Here is a 17636-nt window from a genome sequence, read left to right as displayed (position 1 = left end):
TTGTCTTGGTTTTTTGGTTTTTTTTTTTGTTGTTGGGTTTCGGTTTTGTTCTTTTTTTTTTGCTTGTTTGGGTTTTGTTTGTTTATTTGTTTTTAAGGATTTGGGCCTTTTTATGTTACAGTACCAAAAGAGAAGTGAGAAAGTCAGCAGTGGAAAACTGCACATCATGTACCCTGTAAGGAAAGCACAGAAATATTTAGTGTGCTTCTGAGTATTTTTCTAAATCCAGTTGCTCTAACTAGCTAGAGAACATGCAATTGTGAGAATATGTCAAAACTGTTATAAACTGTCAACACACTATGGCTTTTCTTAATCTTAGATCTGTGTTAGGTTTAGTTCACTGCAGTCAGAACTGACTTCTCGTTGTCCGGATGAGTATCTAGCACTGAGAACTCGTATACTGCCACTGTAAGATTAGGTATTTAGGCTCTGGCTTCAAAAAATGATGCGTGTGAGTGTGTATATGTGTGTGTTTGTACACATACATATTTATACATGCCCCCACACCCCCTTTATAGGTTCCATATGGCATCCCAGATAATGTCTCCGCTGGCACCTAAAGCAGGTTGTGCCTGACAAGTGATCCACACCCATCACACCCTCCCTCTGTTTATGCTACATCTTATATTTCTGTTGTGCATCTTGGTGGGGTGGGGAATGGGATGGGAATGGTTGGAAAGGAATGGGATAGGATGGTATTGAAGAGCACAAGACCTGGAAAAGGTTTTACCTGAATCATTTTATTGTAAGCCTTCTGGATGGGCCAGCAGCAATGATGGACAAACCACTCCACAGGCAAAAAAAGGCTGGAAGGTGTCTGCATCCCTGGAGCAGCGTCAGCAAAGCTCAGAAGGACAGATCTGAGAGGGCAGAGGTTAGCAGAGGAAGGAGCACCACTGCCCTTCAAGGGCTGGGTTTCACTCAGGAGAGACACACAAGATGATGTAGGATTTATTGACTGTTTCTTCCAGTGAACTTTGGAAATCTGAAAATGCTTCAGGGGGAAGGAAGAGCTCCAGATGCTTCTGAGGGACTTTGCTGGCAGAAGCAGGTACAGGCCAAATACTTCCTTGTTTCTGGCATCTAGGAAATAAGAAGACAGAAGGCCCGATACATACACTGAAGTGAACTGTCGGTAGGCATACTCACTCGGTACAGTTAATCTTGGCCTCTGCCTATGAGCGTAGCCCTGACTTTGGAGGTACTGACTCGTGAAGTACTGAAGAAGAATCTAGAAGGTGCTTTGTTAATAGGGTTGGGTGTATCTTCTTTTATTAACCATCCCTCTGGTGGTCGTTACCGCCATATTCAGCTCCTAACAAAGGTCATTTGCACAGCAATCAATCTAAAAAACCTCTGCACCTCCTGCCATTCAGATGCAATATTTTCTAAGAGCAAATGATGAGCTTTTGCTACTGTGTCATTATTTCCAAGCCATTATTCTGTGATGTGACAAGGCACACTAGAAAGTGGCTGACGGAAATGTTTGTCTTTAAGACCGTTCTTACAGCAGTTTTCTTGGTTCTCCGCTAAAAAAGTATCCATCTGCCCATCAGGGTAGAGTAACTAATGAATTATGTCATCCTCAGGACTGGGATAGACAGACAGTTACTGTTGTCATTGTAGAATTTTGGGTCAGTGTAAGGACCCTTGTGCCCCGGGAGGCCCTGCCGGTGGCCTGTCCCCAGGAGCCCCCACTGCCCCCGGTGCTGTCCCCCCAGAGTCACCGGCTGTCCCAGCACCCTGCAGCCAGGAAGGTTTGTCAATAAATCCAGGTTTTTCTGCATGGCAGGACAGATCACTGAGGGCACAGCAGTAAGCTAACAGGGTGAGCTAGCTTTTTTAATGACTCAAACTTTTGAAGTGTGAGAGGAAGCCAAGGCTAAGCAACCTTAGAAAAATTCAGATGGTGCCTAACGGGTGAAGAGAAAAGGAATTTGTCTCGCAGCACTCGTATCTTCTTCTCAATTAGCACAGCAGTGAGGCTAATTTGGCTACAGAAGTTCATTCAAGTAGAGCAGCTAATTGCTGCACACTGTCCTTCTTTTTCCTTAGAGCACGGTAAATGCGATGTCCCAGATACAAACCAGAGCACCATAACGCTTGCAATATTTTCTTATTACCACAGGGTGGTGGTGAAGACCTTAGTGGAAACTTCACTGCTCAGCCGTGCTGAGGACGCCTTATTTTACACACAGGCCATGCGTGTCATCTCTCTGCAGCCTGGGAACACCCTCAGACAGTTTTCAGTCACTTGCACCAACAGGGTGAGTTAAGGCCACTTCCTATAACACATTAACTCCTGTGACTATTGGTTTTATCCTTCACCGTTCATGATCAGCATTTAAGGAGATGATGATATGCTCAGTTGCTTTATTTTCACTAGTTTCAACAGTCCTGGTTTGAAAAAGAGAACTATAATTAAGTATCAAGTTATGGCTTCTTCAAATTTAGTTACCAATAATATGTAATTTAGTAGCACAATAGCTTTGACTGTTGCTTGAGTGGCTAGATGGGGAGCTTGCTAATTACACATGAAAAGCTCTCTTTGGCATTCAGTTTATTTACTTTAATTTGACCTCATTACTTCTTTTCCATAATTACCCAATAATTGTAATGCCACGTTAACAGCATTGTTATTTTTAATTTCTGTAGTCTTTTTGTCCCTAATGCCGTTGTAAATTGCTTCATACAGAAACTAACTTTATTACATGTTTTTCCAGCACAGTAATGGTATGAGACATGCCTTCCAGCCTACAAACCAACCAGGCTGTCAACGGGTAACATTTGTGTAATGTATTTGTATAATGGAGGAAAATCAAAGATTTATTAATGCATTTTAACAATTTTCTTTCATGTAACAGTGATAAAATCCAAAGTACAGAGCGCTTCGGCTTAATATTGGAATAAATAGGAAGATTCCAGTTTAAACCTCTGTTTTAATTATTTAACAGCTCTCAAAACTAAATCACTGACCTTTGAGAATTTAGTGACCAAACAAGTGCTTGTCCTCAAAGCACGTATTTGAAGCGTGAATTCCTTTACATGTAGCTTTTATACCCTGGTTACAGATGCCCAAGAACACTGCAAGTATGAAGTGAATGAGGTAAGACCAAAGATCCTATATATCTGATAATGGTGGTGATGATGATGATGATATTGATGTTGTCAGCTGATGGAAAGGAGTGCATGTGTGGGGACCAACTCTCTATTCTTTAGGCAAGAAACACTCCCTTAGACAACTGGGAATGGGGTTTTGTGCCAGTGGACAAGGGCTATCAGACTTCTCCATGGGATGCACCATATCCTAACAGCATCACACAGAGCACTTCTTCCTTTTGCACTTCTCTGGAGTCCTTTGACTAAGGCAGCAAATGTTTATATAGCTCAGAAGTAGCAAACGTTTAATCTGTTTTCATCTTTCTTTAGTGCCAAACAGCAGCAGCAGACAAAGCAGGATTTTGCTGGTGGGTGATCAAACATCTCCCTGTAGATCATTGGCAAAGGCACCATACATCACATATCCAATAACTGTGGCAAAATGGGGAACTTTTCTGAAGAGAGGATTAAAAGATTAAGGAATGTGTCCCAAAATCAAGGTCTTCCTCTATAAATCAAGTTAAAAAAATATTTAGATCTAATATTGCTAACAGGGGGTAATTATTGAAAACATACTAGTCCCTCTACATGGTATTTGGATGCATTCTTTCCTAAGACTGAGAAATGGTAGTGAAGAAATTAAACAGAAGACATTATCTTTTCAGTTGATGATAGTTAATATTTCAATTTAGTATTCAGATCTCAGTATTAAGTTCTTATTAATGAAAGAACCAATTCAAAAGCCGAATATGTAAAATCTATTCATTCTATCACTTTTGCCTGTATAAGTACTTAACCTATACAGCCCAAGCTTCTATGCAATACGGATTTATGAATATTAATTCCAAAAAAATGAGCATTAATTTTGTTGCTATTTGATTTTTGTTCCTAAGTCTAATCTCTTCCCATTAATTGCTCTTACACTCACTTAAACCAGTTGTGTCTAGAATTAAGTATTAACGTATATCAGTGGGCCTATATTAAAAGACGTTATATAGGAGGGACACTGTAATGAAAGGAGAAATATAAGCTGGACTTTAAGTAAGTTACATGAAGGGGTAGAACCAGACTAAAGGTTTGTTTTTGCCAAAAACCTCTCTTACTTGATCCCTCACATCTTTGCCCTCACTCTGTTCCAGCTCTGACTCCCTCTGAGGTCATTCAATTTATTAACCCAGTAGATGACTAACTCCAATTAAAAAAAAAAAAAAAAAAAAAGAGAGAGAGAGAAAAAGATGATTGCTCTGTGCTGAATTAGGGGCTGAATTGCCCTAATTCACCTCCTGTGGCACCACAGTCAGCTCCTGGGAGATGAGAGGCACAACTATGTAATCACAAGTAGGTGCAGGGAGAAATGTGGATGGAGAAGTGGGCATTAAGACCTCTGCTTCTTCTTGGTTATGAACTGTTTGACTGGCCCAGTTATATTATTTTTCCCTTAAGAAGCTGTTAGGTACTGGGTTATTAATGGCCAACACTGACTAAAGATTGGAGATCAGAAAGAAGGGTTTTCTTACAGACTCTAAATACATAACATCCCATTTGGCTGGAAGGCTTTGAAATGGGAAAGAGGAAGATGGAAGATGTAGATGGGCTTCTGCACGGCTCTGAAAAGCAGAAAGGGGCATGAAATAGCTTCATTTTGGGCACAGTTCTGGCTAGAGGAGTATACAAAGAGTTCTGAACAAGGAGAATGCCTGTATGTTATGTAAGCAAAACAGCAGCTCAGAGAAACAGGACATTGTATGAATCCTTGTGTATGAACGTGGGATCACTAGTCCTGCCTGAATCACCCCCCACCAAGAACTGAAATTTCGACTATTGATTTAGGCTCAGGACAGCAACATTATTATTAGCTTGATTCCCTGTAGACTTGCCAGGTGTTTCACAGGTTTGGTTGGAGTAAGACAGGTCACTGGAAGTTCTTCAGCATATAGCTGCTGCATCTGTATATTCTTTGCTGGGGGGTGAAGAAAAAAAAGATCACTTTTGCCCAAGTTGCCTTTTAATGTGGGTTAAGTTCAGGCAAATCTATGAAATATGGGCTTTGTCAATGCACTCATGGTTTAAATAGAACAGTGTGAAACTCTATGGGATGCACTGAGCTGTTGTTTTCTTGTTTGCTGGATAGATCCTGAGGATATCAAGGGCAGCTCTAAACCTCCCCAGAGCTTTTGTGACTTTCACCTGCTCACCATCTACCTGCATCAAAATTCCCTTTTGCAGAGTCACTTATTTCCACCAGTCATACTGCATAAGAAAATATGAATCAGAACCTGATGCTCCAAATCACAGGGAATTAAGGAGTATTTTAAATTGTGTAAAGCTGAGTTAATGTTTCAAATATATAATGACACTGTGTCTGGTATTCCCATTAAATTATTACTTGAAATAGCACTCTGTAGTCTCCAGGACTGTACTTGATGCTATAGAGAGACCTATAAATAAAACAAAACAAAACAAAACAATAGACATGGTGAAAACCCATTTCCTTTTTTTTTTGTCCCTCCACCACCCTCCATCCCCTTCTAAGGTAGACTTAGATAGATGTACTTTTGCTTTCTTAAATCTTTCAGCCGAAATCATATAACCTATGTAAAGAATGAAAAGCTGGATTATACTGCTGGCTATTGTGGTCAGCACGACAGAAACACAAAACCAGGACGTCTGTACCCAAGGGTATCCTGGCATCCCCGGCAATCCTGGGCACAATGGCATACCTGGTCGTGATGGACGTGATGGTCCAAAAGGCGACAAGGGAGATACAGGTACTATGTTCAGAATAAATGATTTCATGTAGCAAGTGCAATGCCATTCATTCCCAAAGTTGTCTGTAGTCGCTCTGCATTAATGGGATTATTCTGCCTAGCCTTCAGAAAACATTTTGGATGTTTGTCATTTACTTGTTTGAAAACGGAAATATAAAGACGTAATAATGAAAGCAAGATAGCTAATACTATGGAGAGGTTAGGTCCGTGGGATAAAACCAAAAGAACAAAGACTTTACCTTCTATTTTGGAAGTATTTTCATGTTTATTTGAAAATTTTAAAGCCTGTAAACCTACTCCTACATCTTTAAGATAGCAACTATATTTCTGTAAAAAGCTTCAAGCCCAGTAGAATATAAACAAACCAACAACTGATACCTTGTTCAGTGCAATAAGAAGTGTGCAGCGGTAAGATTTCTTTCTTACCTAAATTTAACATTCATAGGACTTGCTTCTGAGCGTGCCTACTTGCTGTAACTCTAGAGCCGCTAGAGGAAGTTCAGGAATGGAGACTGTTGAAAAACAGTGTAGGATTTGTGTCTCCTCTAACAGGCTACGATAGAGATATGGTGTGATACTGAAGACAGACGTGATCTGCTCAGCATCCTAAAGCTAGTAATTCCCACAGTACTTTAAGCCTCAGCTGCCTTTTGCATCCATGCTGGAATAGCAAGGCCAGGGTTGCACAAGGTAATAAATCTGTGGGCATGTGGAAATATAACACCTCAGCTGAAGTGTCAATCCCAGAATGCAAGGCACAGGACAAGTGTATATTTGCCACTTCAAATTTGTTCACAAAATCTGGGGGGAAAACTCTTCCCCAACAGGCTTTATGTTAGGTCAGCTATTGTGTGGCATTGTGCAGGTAGTGTTATGGCTTAATGCATAAACCCATCACAAACAACGTTATTGTGGGCCTGGCTAACTCAGCTGCACAAATCAACCTGGATCAAACTTGTACTTACCAGAGGAATCCTTCTACCAAGTGCTGATGTTAAGGATTGTGAATCACAGCTCTTTTCAGCGGAGTATATAATCTAGTACATAAACCAAACTTGACATCAACAGTCTAAGATAAATTAACTTAAAATGTGCTGAAGTGTTTTATTATGTCTTTCAAGCTAGCGGAAAGGTCTGCCTTTAACAGACTGGGTTGCTAAGCTAATGAATCACCTACTCCACCAGAGAAGTATATGCGTCTGCAGACAGTGTAGGCTGCTGAATCGGTGTTGAAGATGTAGTTTGATGTGTGGTTCTTTGATGGCTGTGCTGGCATAGGTGGGATCCTCTACCAGATATTTCTCCTACCACTTGACTCTCCTCTCTTACACACCACACTGTTTGTGTGGCTACACAGTAAATTAGATCTGCTGAAACATAACCAGCACTTATAATTTGGGCACTGAAGATTTATTCACTGCTTACGGCCTGCCCTGGGCCACTGAAAGACAGGTCTACCCACCTAGGTATTTACCTCAATGATTCTAAAGAGTTACTTCAAACTCCTTTCTTTGTGAGATGATTTAGAGCTCTCTGCCAAGCAACCACTTACATGCTCCTGCTTTCAGTGCCCTAACCTGGCTAAAACAAAAATCTTTTAAAATCTAGAAACAAACAAAAAAATATCCATTAGCTTCTTAATAGGCACATACAATTAGCTGCTGCCTTTTTCTTTATGCAGGGGTCCAGGAAAGTCTGAAAAGTGGAAAATCTAGAGCTTACTTTATTTTCATTAATCTTATAAATGTCCTCACTTTTCTCCATTGAGTTATCACATGATATCACTCATTTCCAATAAAGTCCCCAACCTGTTTTCCTAAATCAAGCTATTATGATGACTATACTGACTATTCTTCAAGCAAATTGGGATGACTGTACCATTCCTTAGAGTCTATGTTTATACTGTATGTACATACACCTTCGCAGTTAAATACATGAGACTTAGTTTTGTTCCTTACCAAGCCAATGAAAATTCAGCAGATGCTGGACTGTGCCCATTGTGCAGAAAACTGCTAAAGAACTCTTCTCCAGTCCATATGGCTGGAGACCTACTCTTGGAATATGGTTACATCCAAACTACCAACTTTTTCCTTCTGTTCTGTTGTGTTCTGGATGCAGATCCAGGTATTTGTTCACACACCTCCTGGTCACCTGTGATGTTACTACAAAAATGACTTATAGAATTGTTCTCTTTAGAGCAGTGGAAAGTCCGTGCCATGATAGGTACGGGGATCAAGAGTGTGAATGCCTTCCTTAGACCTACAGGCAATATTATTCCACTGTAATGTTTCATTACGATTGGCCAAACTTCTTCAGATGTCTCTTCTTGAGAGAGGAGTTTACCATTGTTTCACCGCTAGGCTTCCTGTCCCTGCAAAGCTTCTTGCTGAATGTGGCTTCCTCACTCCTTTTCCTGCTGGTGTATCTTCCATGGATGGAGGCAACAACAGGACAAGAATTTTTACACTGGTGGTCCTGGCCAGGGTATAGCTCCTCTACATATCTCAATAACACACCACTTCATGCCAAGGATTCCCTCTGTCTCAAAAAAGCACCATCCTCAAGCAGAGTTTCTGTGCTCTCTGTCAATTTATCCATAAGAGAAAAGTACCAGCAGTGGCACCCACTAGAAGTCAGTGTTTAGCCAGGCTTGAAAAGGAACGATTAGAGAAGAATTCACCCCGAGTTTTCTGGTAACTTAATTGTTTAATGAAAATCTGCTTTTCTGTTCTGCACTAGGTGAAGCAGGACTTCCTGGCAGTCCAGGAAAAGATGGTGCAAATGGAGAAAAAGGCGAACGAGGTCAGAGAAGATGTGTTTCTATTTAATATTTGTCGGTCAACTGCTGTCCTTGTGTTTGTGAGCACTAGATGTGCTATGTACCTTCTAGCTGCAGCGAAAATACCACAAAGGTTAAAACACCTTCTCCCAGAAGTAGTAGAGGCTGTACAAATATGTGGACAATACAAGAGGAATTTGCCACCTCCAATTATCCCACTGCCTCTGATGCCCTACAACTTGTTCACTCAGCTTGTTATCCTACCTTTCCGATCTCTGATCCTTTCGTCAGTTGCTGAGGAAGACAGCGCATCTGCAGCTACCTTAAGAAAGTGAGGCTCTTGTAGCTCAGGAGGGAGACTTCTAAAAGAAATTGTAGAAGACACAAATTATACACCTAAAAATACAGTAGATCGTGTATACTTCACCTGTTTAGCCAACATGCATATGCAGCATGTCTCCTGTGTCAGACAGATGTACATGTGCAAAGTGACATGCATACACGCAGGGAGTCAGCCATCAGTGGGTCAAGAGGCATCACATCATTCTGCAGAAATTCAGTAACTCTGAGATGCTGGACTTGTGTATCCTTAGAGTAATTGTACACAGACAATGTATATATCCAAAAGCATGGAAGCCTGCCAAAGACAGTGTCCAGGCTGTCCAAAATCCTGAAGCTGACCCTGAGAAATAACACACAGTATATGCATTGCATGGCAGTAACTACAAGCTGCTCTACTCCCCTCAGAATTTTCTCCAGCCTATTAGAAACAACCCCAGTCCTGGAAGGAGCATGAGATATGAGACCACAAATATTGTTTAAAATTACTAGAAGTACCTCTTTTTCCTGTACCCTTGTCCTGATGGACCTGTGCTGCTTTTCCTAGACGTTCATCATACAATCTCACCTAGTTTCAGTTCACTGCTGCTGTTAAATATTCTCAATTGTAAATTGAGAACAGTAAACTGTAAATACACCATTATTCCTAACATCAGAAGCCAGAGGCTCTTATGCAGAAATTATCAGCTCTTTTTCTGATTAATAGAGTATACGATCATTATGATGCCTTTTGCCTAACAACTGCTAACATGCCCTTCACATCATGAGACCTTCACCATCAAACCCTTTTGCAGCAATCAGAGGATGTTCAAATGATTTGAGCTTCAGCCCAAGAGTGGATGTAGGATAAATGGAGCATGTGGTAGCAAATAACAGGACAAAAAGCATTTAGTTGCACTGCAGTAGCAATCTAGGTAACCCAAGCAAAGTTATGTCATGCAGAAATTATACAGACACATGGCAAGCAAGTTCTGGGTATTGTCCAAACAGAGCCTTGCTCTGATTAAATTGTGAACCATCTCCCTTGTTCTGTATACCAAAGATTGGAAACAAGTGTCTGGACAGATGCTGCTTGTGCCTGAGATGTTGTAAGCTGTGAGTGCTACTGTCAGCCTGTAGACAAATCATACCTTCCTTTCTTTGAGCTTATTCTTGCTGCTCTCAGACAGAGCACCAGTTTTTTAACACAATAGCAGGTTCTTCAGATGTTATGCTTATCCTGCACTTAAATGTATGATAAATTGTATGTACAGTGGTGACACACCTACACGTATGTGTTCCTGCTGAAACTCATGTTGTGCCCCACTAATCCAGTAGATCACAAGAAAGTGTCTTTGTTTTTTCTCTCTTTTGTTTAGGAGCCAATGGGACTGTTGAAGAGAAGGGGAACAAAGGAGATAAAGGAGAAAGAGGACGACCTGGGAAACTGGGACCAAAAGGAATTATAGGGTCAGTGGGTTATAAAGGTCAGAAGGGAGAGCTGGGACTGCAAGGACAAAAGGGGTTAAAAGGAGACATTGGGCCCATTGGTCCAAAAGGGACAAAGGGTGAAATCGGCCATCCTGGAAAAGTTGGTTTCCCAGGGCCAATTGGCCCAACTGGTAATCCAGGTCCTAAAGGTAATACTGGAGATCTGGGGCCACAGGGTAATCCAGGAGTTCAGGGGGAAAGAGGCTTGAAAGGAGACAGAGGAGATAAGGGGAACGTGGGTGCCCCAGGAGTCCTGCCAAGGAGTGCTTTCAGTGTTGGCCTTACGATTGCCACCAAATTTCCCCCTCCGAATCGCCCAATCAAGTTTGACAAGGTGCTGTATAATAGTCTAAACGACTACAACCTAGTTACTGGTAAATTCATCTGCAAATACCCCGGTGTTTACTATTTCACCTACCACATCACTGTCTACTCAAGGAATGTGCGAGTAGCTCTAGTTAAAAATGGCATCAAGATGTTGCACACAATGGACAGGTACCAGGGTGGAGAGGACCAGGCCTCAGGAGCCACCATCCTTGAGCTACAGGGGGGAGATGAGGTGTGGCTGCAGGCTCACCAAGGAGAGACTTTCAACGGGCTGTTTGCAGATGCTGATGATGATACCACCTTCTCTGGGTTCCTCCTATTCAGCACCTCCGACCCACTAGAGCTGCTGCCATCACCTGCCCTGTAACTCCACATTATTGTGAATGGTGTACACCTGTGTCCTTCAGCCCTCCCTAATAAAGTTGTTATCTGCTGGCTAATTTCTCCTGGATTCAACAGAAAACAGTGAGCATCCAGGGAGGTATGTCGAGGGCTGAAAGGGACCTGTAGGACTGCAGGGCAGGGTAGGACCAGCTAGGCATCTCCCTAAAACCTGAGTACTTTTTTTTCACTGAAGTCATCACAGCAGGAAGGTGTAGGATCACGCTACTTGTATCTGTAGGAAACCAGGCCTTGTTCTGCACACAGCGGCTCGTTGCACAACTTGGTGTGCTGAAGTTCTCATAACCAGCTGCTGAAACAGAGCTCGGGGCTTCAGACTCATATGCAGAAGAGTTTGAAATAAATGCCTTCTTGTCCCAGTCACAAGGTGCTGGGTGTTTACTTATTAAACTCACATAATCTGCTGCTGTCTGCTTTCTTTTTAGAATTCAAAACAAAATAAAAATCCCAATGTGCACAAACTTTTTATGGCTGTAGTCGCAGGACAGTTGTTTTCAGGAATGGCTTCTGCACAAGAGAGGACAAGTCTTCTGAATCTACAGCACTGGGCTTGCCACGTTACTGGTTTGGTGACTTACTGTAGTTACACAGGGGTGCACTGACCAGTTCTGAAGGACAAATGTTTTAAAAGAAAGTGGTTCCAGGTTCTGGAGTTGTGAAATGTGCGTCCCTATTATAATGTATAAACATTGGGCAGCAGCTTACATCTTTCTAGGTGACATGTGTAAATGGACTTGAAATTTGGTTGGGTGGTTTTTTGGGTTTTTTTGGGTTTTTTTTTTCATCCAACCATTTCAAAATAGTTTTTAATCTTGGAATTAGCGTAGTTTGGTACCTCCACAGGGGCTGCTTGCTCTGTGGCACAAGTTTCGTTGCAATTGGGTGGATTTGACAGTTTTAAATATGGTTCTTGGCTCTCCGTGTGGCCAAAAGGTCTGATGCAGAGCGGGATGGTGTGAGGGGAGGAAGCTCCTTCTGGTGTGGGCAGATACTCGGTGAGGGTGCACAAATACAGCACGATGCTGCTCTACTGCAGAATTAGGTGGTGCTAAACAAATTCTCCCAAATGAACCATAAACCTTAATTGACACTGAAGCAGACATGCTGGAGAACTGGCCAAGAGATATTTCATGTGCCATAAAACTAATGTCTGTGAATTTTCTCAGAATTTTTTTATTTTTTTTCCCTTTTCACCTAAAACTGGAAAATATAACAAAAGACGCTGGTAAGTCTCACTCCCTCCCCATAGAGAGTAAAGCAGAGATGCTGATGGACAGGGGCCAGCGTCCTGAAATGCAGCAGGAGCGGGAGGCTGGATCCTGGGGCCCGGCTTCTCGCCCCCCCTCAGGCGGCAGGGGGTCCCCACAGCCGTCGAATCGAACGCATGGATCACAGCCCAGCACCAACAGGCGAGGGGGGCTTCTTGAGGGAGCTGAATTACAGCTGGGGACACACTAGAGCAGTAAGGCAGCCGGAAGGGCTACGTGAGTTTTAAAGGAAGAGGAGATTTTCCCGCCTCTAAGCCACAGGCCGTGAGTTTGCGTCGTAGAAGCACCTGGGCCAAAGAGCGCTTTGCAGCCGACCTCGGGCTAACTGGGAAGCACATGTGGGGAATGCCGGCCGGCACTGGGCCCCCCACTCACTGCCAGGACGCCCCCGCTGCCCACCCACCCGCTCCGCCCCTTCCACGCAGCGCCGGGCCGGGCCGCAGCCGCTCGCAGCGGGCGGGAGGCGGCGCAGGAGCCGGGCGGGCGGCAGGGAGCCCCGCCTCCCTCCGCGCTGTGACGGCCGGCGCTGCAGCTCTTCCCCTTCCCCCCCCCCCCCTCCTCCTCCCGCTCTCCTCCCCCCTCGGCCCGGGCGTGGGGAGGTCGCCGCCCAGCCGTGTGCGCCGGGGCCTGTTGCCGGGACCCATTCCGCCATGCTGGCCGGCTGCCGGCGGGCGCTGCCGGCGGCGCTGGGCCGGGCGCTGCGGGGCCTGGCGGCGGGGCCGGGCTGCCGGGCCGTCAGCACCAGCTGGTCCCCGGTGGGCGCCGCCTTCGATGCGAAGCAGCAAGGGCAGCCGCTGCGCGGCGGCGCGGTGGGAGGGAAGACGGTGAGCGGCGGGCGGGGAAGGGCCTGAGGCGGGCAGCAGCGGCCTAGGCCGCCTTGCGCTTTGCTTCACTTGCGTGTAATTTTTTATTTTGAAACTTTTAAATGGTGTTGGTGGGGACAGCCAGGCAGTTACCAGAGGGTTAGGCGGTTACATCTTCATAAGGCTTTGGTTTGGTTCTAATGAACCGAAAACATTCTGTCTTCTGGGCACACTGGGAGTTTGAAAATCACGGCCTTGTTTGTTGCACCATTTGCTTTGAGCGTCAACAGAGACCATATATATATATATATATATATATTTGGTGTATATGTATGCAGTATCCTTTCCATTCCTAGCTCCAACCTGATTGTGGCTTTTTGCACCTGTCAGTGCCACAGAACTGGTTGGACTGCTGGCATCCTCTCGCCTGGACACCATTCGGTTGCTTGTGGCAGAAAAGCGTTTGTTTGCTGGGTTGGTGACACTCAGGCCTTTTGCCTTAATTCTTTTTAGGGTGAATCGGATACGTTTGTTAATGGGAATCCTGGGACTCTCATTGAGTTCCTGGACAGCATAAGATGTGTACCTCCAGTGGCACAGCGCGTGCAGAATGCTTACATCTGTAAAATCCGGGTGTTAGTCTGCTGACTCACCTGTCCCTACCATGGTGCCCAGGCTGGTGAAGCTGTCAAATGCTGGGACTAAAGGATTGAGGACAAATCTGACCTCTATTTATCATCTAGCACTTGTTTGGGAAACTTCCTCTGGGTCTTCTTCCTCTACAAGCACACTAGTGTAAGTCTTGCTCCAGGAAATAATCCAATTACATTTTGTGCATTTACCTGGTCTAGGGAATGAGTTCTGGATTTGCTTGGCCCACAGAGAGGATGTAGAGTTCTTTGGGAGCAGACATGCATATTTCAGGCTTGCAAAGAGCCAAGTTTTTAGAGCTAGAGTGTAAATGTTGAGGCAAAGCAAAGACAGTGATGCTGCAGCCATGCAGCCTCACTGTTGAAGAGCACAGAGACCTGGACCAGGCTTCCTTTCTTTGTGATTTTAAATTTTTTTGTGTCAAACTTGGTGTCATATGGAAGAGTTGCTCCATGGCTAATTTATCTCTTAAGAGGAGATGCTTCCTGTTCATCAAGGACTACATGTGCAGGAGGAGCTCACTTGGGAAGATGAATGGGTGATGCAGGGCAGCAGGAAGGCCAGGAGCTCTCTGGGACATTGCAGGACACTGCATCAGCTGGCCGAGGATCTGAGTGAAGGGGCAATTTTGAGTCTTTTATACAGCAAGCATTATTGAAGGGTGGTGTGGTACATGTATATTTAAGTTTGTGTGTGTGTACACATGTATATATATAAAAAGTATCTATTTCAGTGCAGTTCCTGTTTCCAAATAATAAATGGGAATTCTGAGCAAAGGGTTGCTGTCTTAAGAGTGGCCAGCTTATAGAAAGAGCATTAGGAAAAGAAAAGCAGTTTTAGCAAGAGCAACAAAAAGAAAATAGGAAAAAAAGCAACTCAGAATGTCCCAAATGCTTACTTCCGGTGTTACTTTTGCTTCAGAATATATACTTTTACAGACAAGCTGTCAATTGGAAGCTTTTAATTTCATTTGGATAAATAATTGTAAGCTGTATGCAAACCTGCAACTGTCTGCTATAATACAAAGTTTGCAGAAGGTGCATTGTAAAGTGACTGCCCTGCAGATTTTCAAATCAAGATTGTGATTTTTAGATGCTGAAGTTAAATTTGGGAAGGGATGGTTGTTGTGTGAAATCATGTACTTTGCACTGTTATGTGTTGTAGTTAGGAGGTAAAGAGATGCTCATGTTACAGTTAGGCAGTTACAAAGGGGCTGCATTGCTTGCAGAGATGCTGTTTAATCTTAAATGAATTTTTTTTACTGTTGTGGGTCTGTATCATGGAACTTCTCTAGCAGGTAGTGTTAGCCATTTTGGCTGACCAAAATTGGTAGGACCTCTTTAACTTTCTTCCAGCAAATGCAGGATGTGACTGCTGCCTGTGTCTGTCCTGCCCAAGTCAGTGTGTTTGCCCTGCCTTGTTGGACAGGGCCAGGTTTGGTAAGAGCTTCAGGTATAAAACTGTTCTTTCTGTAAAATTTTTGAGTTGTTGCTGATAATTCCTTTGAGATCTGCTTCCAGTATTTGGAACTCATATAATGAGCCTGAGACAACTGTCCTGTTGCCTGCAATTTGTTGATATCTAGGGTTGCCGGCCAACTCATTCACTGTTTTGACACTCCTGCTTAGTCCTCACATTCCTTGATTAGTCTCTTTTGCTTCAGAGGGATGATTTTCCTTCATTTCAAAACATAATTAGACTTCCTATGATTTTTCTGGTGCCCATGCTTTGGAAGTGAGATAAAAAATGCTTTGAGAAAAGGATGGTATAGGAGGTTACAGGGTAGGAGAGTTTGTGAGGATTTGATGTCGAACTCTTAAGGTTTGCTAAGAACAAGCCTGGCTGAAAGAACGTCAGTGGGGTTTTGCTCTGGGAAGTGAAGATGGTTTCATGGGATACCAGTGTCTGTGGCTGATACGGTGACTATTATCTCTACAAAAACACTCATGTGGGAATGTTTCAGTGAAATGGTGCAATGTGCCAGCTAGGGTCATTTTGGTAAAATTCTGTGGTGATGATTTCGTCCTGAAACAGAGAGGCAGAAATCGAGGAGGGTAATAGTGATGTGTTTTCATTGTGTTCTGCCCTTCAGGGTCTGTTTGGTGTTCCAGAACTGAGCTGTCCAGAAGGATTTAAAGAAGCACAGGACAAAGCATTGCAAGAGTCGGAACAGCTAGTCCAGAAGGCATGTTCCACACCACCTGGACCAGAGACTGTAAAGATCTTTGATCAGCTTTCAGATAGCTTGTGCAGAGTGGCAGACTTGGTAAATTACTTTTTTGTATTATTACTTGAAGCAAATTTTTTTGAACTGACGGACCTAATAAGCTTGCACCGTGTTGTTCCACTTTGATTTTTTGCACTGCAGTAAATAGCAGATCAACTCTGAAATTTTGTGTTAAGACAGAAAATTAAATTGATTGCAATTTAATTACAGGGGATTTACTGACTGATAAGTAACTACAAATCCTGTCAGACTGTCCAGTTTATACTATTTTTACATCTATCTTAAAATTAAGGTCACAACAAGAAAAATAGTGGTGAAATCAGAATTATATTTCTGCCTTAATATTAATACATCATCTTTCCAGTGTCATTTACGTTATGGAGAGCCTGTGATTGCTGTCAAAGTTGAAGCTGGGGTTGCAATACACATGCTTTTAACTTAGGAAAGTTTAAAAGTTGATAGGTGAAGGTCCTTAAAGAACTTACAGGTTAAAAGTAGCAGATGTGTTAATAAAAGGTGACACTGTTTATTTCCAAGAAAAAATGCAGGTATTTCCTACATTGCAGTTTCTGTAGTCCACAGAATTTGAGTACCTGGTCTCATGTTCTGTATAACAAAATGCTAAGTGTAATGGAGCACTTTGTATTGCTCTCTGGAAACTTGTTTGCCCAAAGCGTATCTTTTATCAAATCATCATTCTTTGTTTGAAGGAAGCAGACCCAACCTTCATACTGAAATCAGTTCTTAATAAGTCATTGATTTTTTTGACTTTTTTCACATTTGAATTTCTCTCTGTGTTCTCAGTTCTCAAATCTTGTTCCTTATTCCTTTCTAGATTCAAGGCATCTTATGTGCCAGGCACTTTTTCCTTCTGAAAGTACTTGTGTGCTCTGTCAAGTCACACATTCTCCTTTTGTCTGTTATATTTTATATAGGCTATGCCTAATTCCTCTTAAGCATTATCTAATGAAAACAGTCATCAGAATTCAATGGCCATAGTTCTGAATCAGTTTGCTGAATTAAAATTACCTTCTGTGTAATACTTTCAAGTCTGTATGTTAAAAGATGCAGAGCTTGCAGAGCTCTGTCTAGATGTGGTTTGGTGATTGTTATCTGTTGGCAGGAATTTTGAGATCTGCCATTCAGTACCGTTCTGTCAATATTATACAGGGTTTTAAAAAGGGATTCTAAGAAGTAAAAATCGTGTGTTACATTTGTAAAGTTGCCTTTTCAAACTGCAATCATACTGTTAAAGTCAAGCTTATTTCATGTACTTTCTGTAAAATCAGGCTGAATGTCTTCAGTGTATTCCTAATGTTTAATTCTGTATCATTTCAATGCCAGAAGCTCCCTGAATTCATGTTGACAGTCATGGAAACACCTAGATCTCCAGTCCCCTTTTAGCATCCTTCTAGTCTTCCAAACTCCTTTGAGTATTTGGAGACTTACTAAAAATCAGTAACTCAAATAAAAACCCTGTTCTGAATCCAAAATAACTTCCGG

General features: G+C 42.8%; 2 protein-coding genes across 3 annotated transcripts in view; both read left to right on the top strand.

Annotated features, from left to right (window-relative positions):
• The first annotated feature begins 939 nt into the window (after positions 1 to 939).
• LOC119143807 (complement C1q and tumor necrosis factor-related protein 9A-like) lies at positions 940 to 11588 on the top strand. 2 transcript variants are annotated; one of them, XM_037378442.1, is made up of 5 exons: positions 940 to 1051; positions 2129 to 2267; positions 2955 to 5867; positions 8607 to 8669; positions 10344 to 11588. In XM_037378442.1, the coding sequence occupies exons 3-5, from the start codon at positions 5702 to 5704 to the stop codon at positions 11147 to 11149; spliced, it is 1035 nt and encodes a 344-aa protein (XP_037234339.1). In that variant the 5' UTR covers positions 940 to 1051; positions 2129 to 2267; positions 2955 to 5701; the 3' UTR covers positions 11150 to 11588. The 2 variants fall into 2 exon arrangements, with proteins under 2 accessions (XP_037234339.1, XP_037234338.1); XM_037378441.1 differs by lacking the exon at positions 940 to 1051 and having other exon boundaries at positions 1702 to 5867.
• A 1493-nt stretch (positions 11589 to 13081) lies between these two features.
• The window catches only part of LOC119142721 (mitochondrial intermediate peptidase), an 80939-nt gene continuing 76384 nt past the window's right edge, over positions 13082 to 17636 (top strand). The window contains exons 1-2 of the mRNA XM_037375978.1: positions 13082 to 13276; positions 15999 to 16172. Of these exons, the coding sequence (XP_037231875.1) occupies positions 13103 to 13276; positions 15999 to 16172 (348 nt within the window). The 5' untranslated portion in view covers positions 13082 to 13102. The remainder of the gene's footprint in view (positions 13277 to 15998; positions 16173 to 17636) is intronic.

This window comes from Falco rusticolus, chromosome 2 (genome assembly GCF_015220075.1).
Source record: "Falco rusticolus isolate bFalRus1 chromosome 2, bFalRus1.pri, whole genome shotgun sequence".
Classification (NCBI taxonomy): Eukaryota; Metazoa; Chordata; class Aves; order Falconiformes; family Falconidae; genus Falco; species Falco rusticolus.
This window is presented reverse-complemented; position numbering and strand designations above follow the sequence as displayed.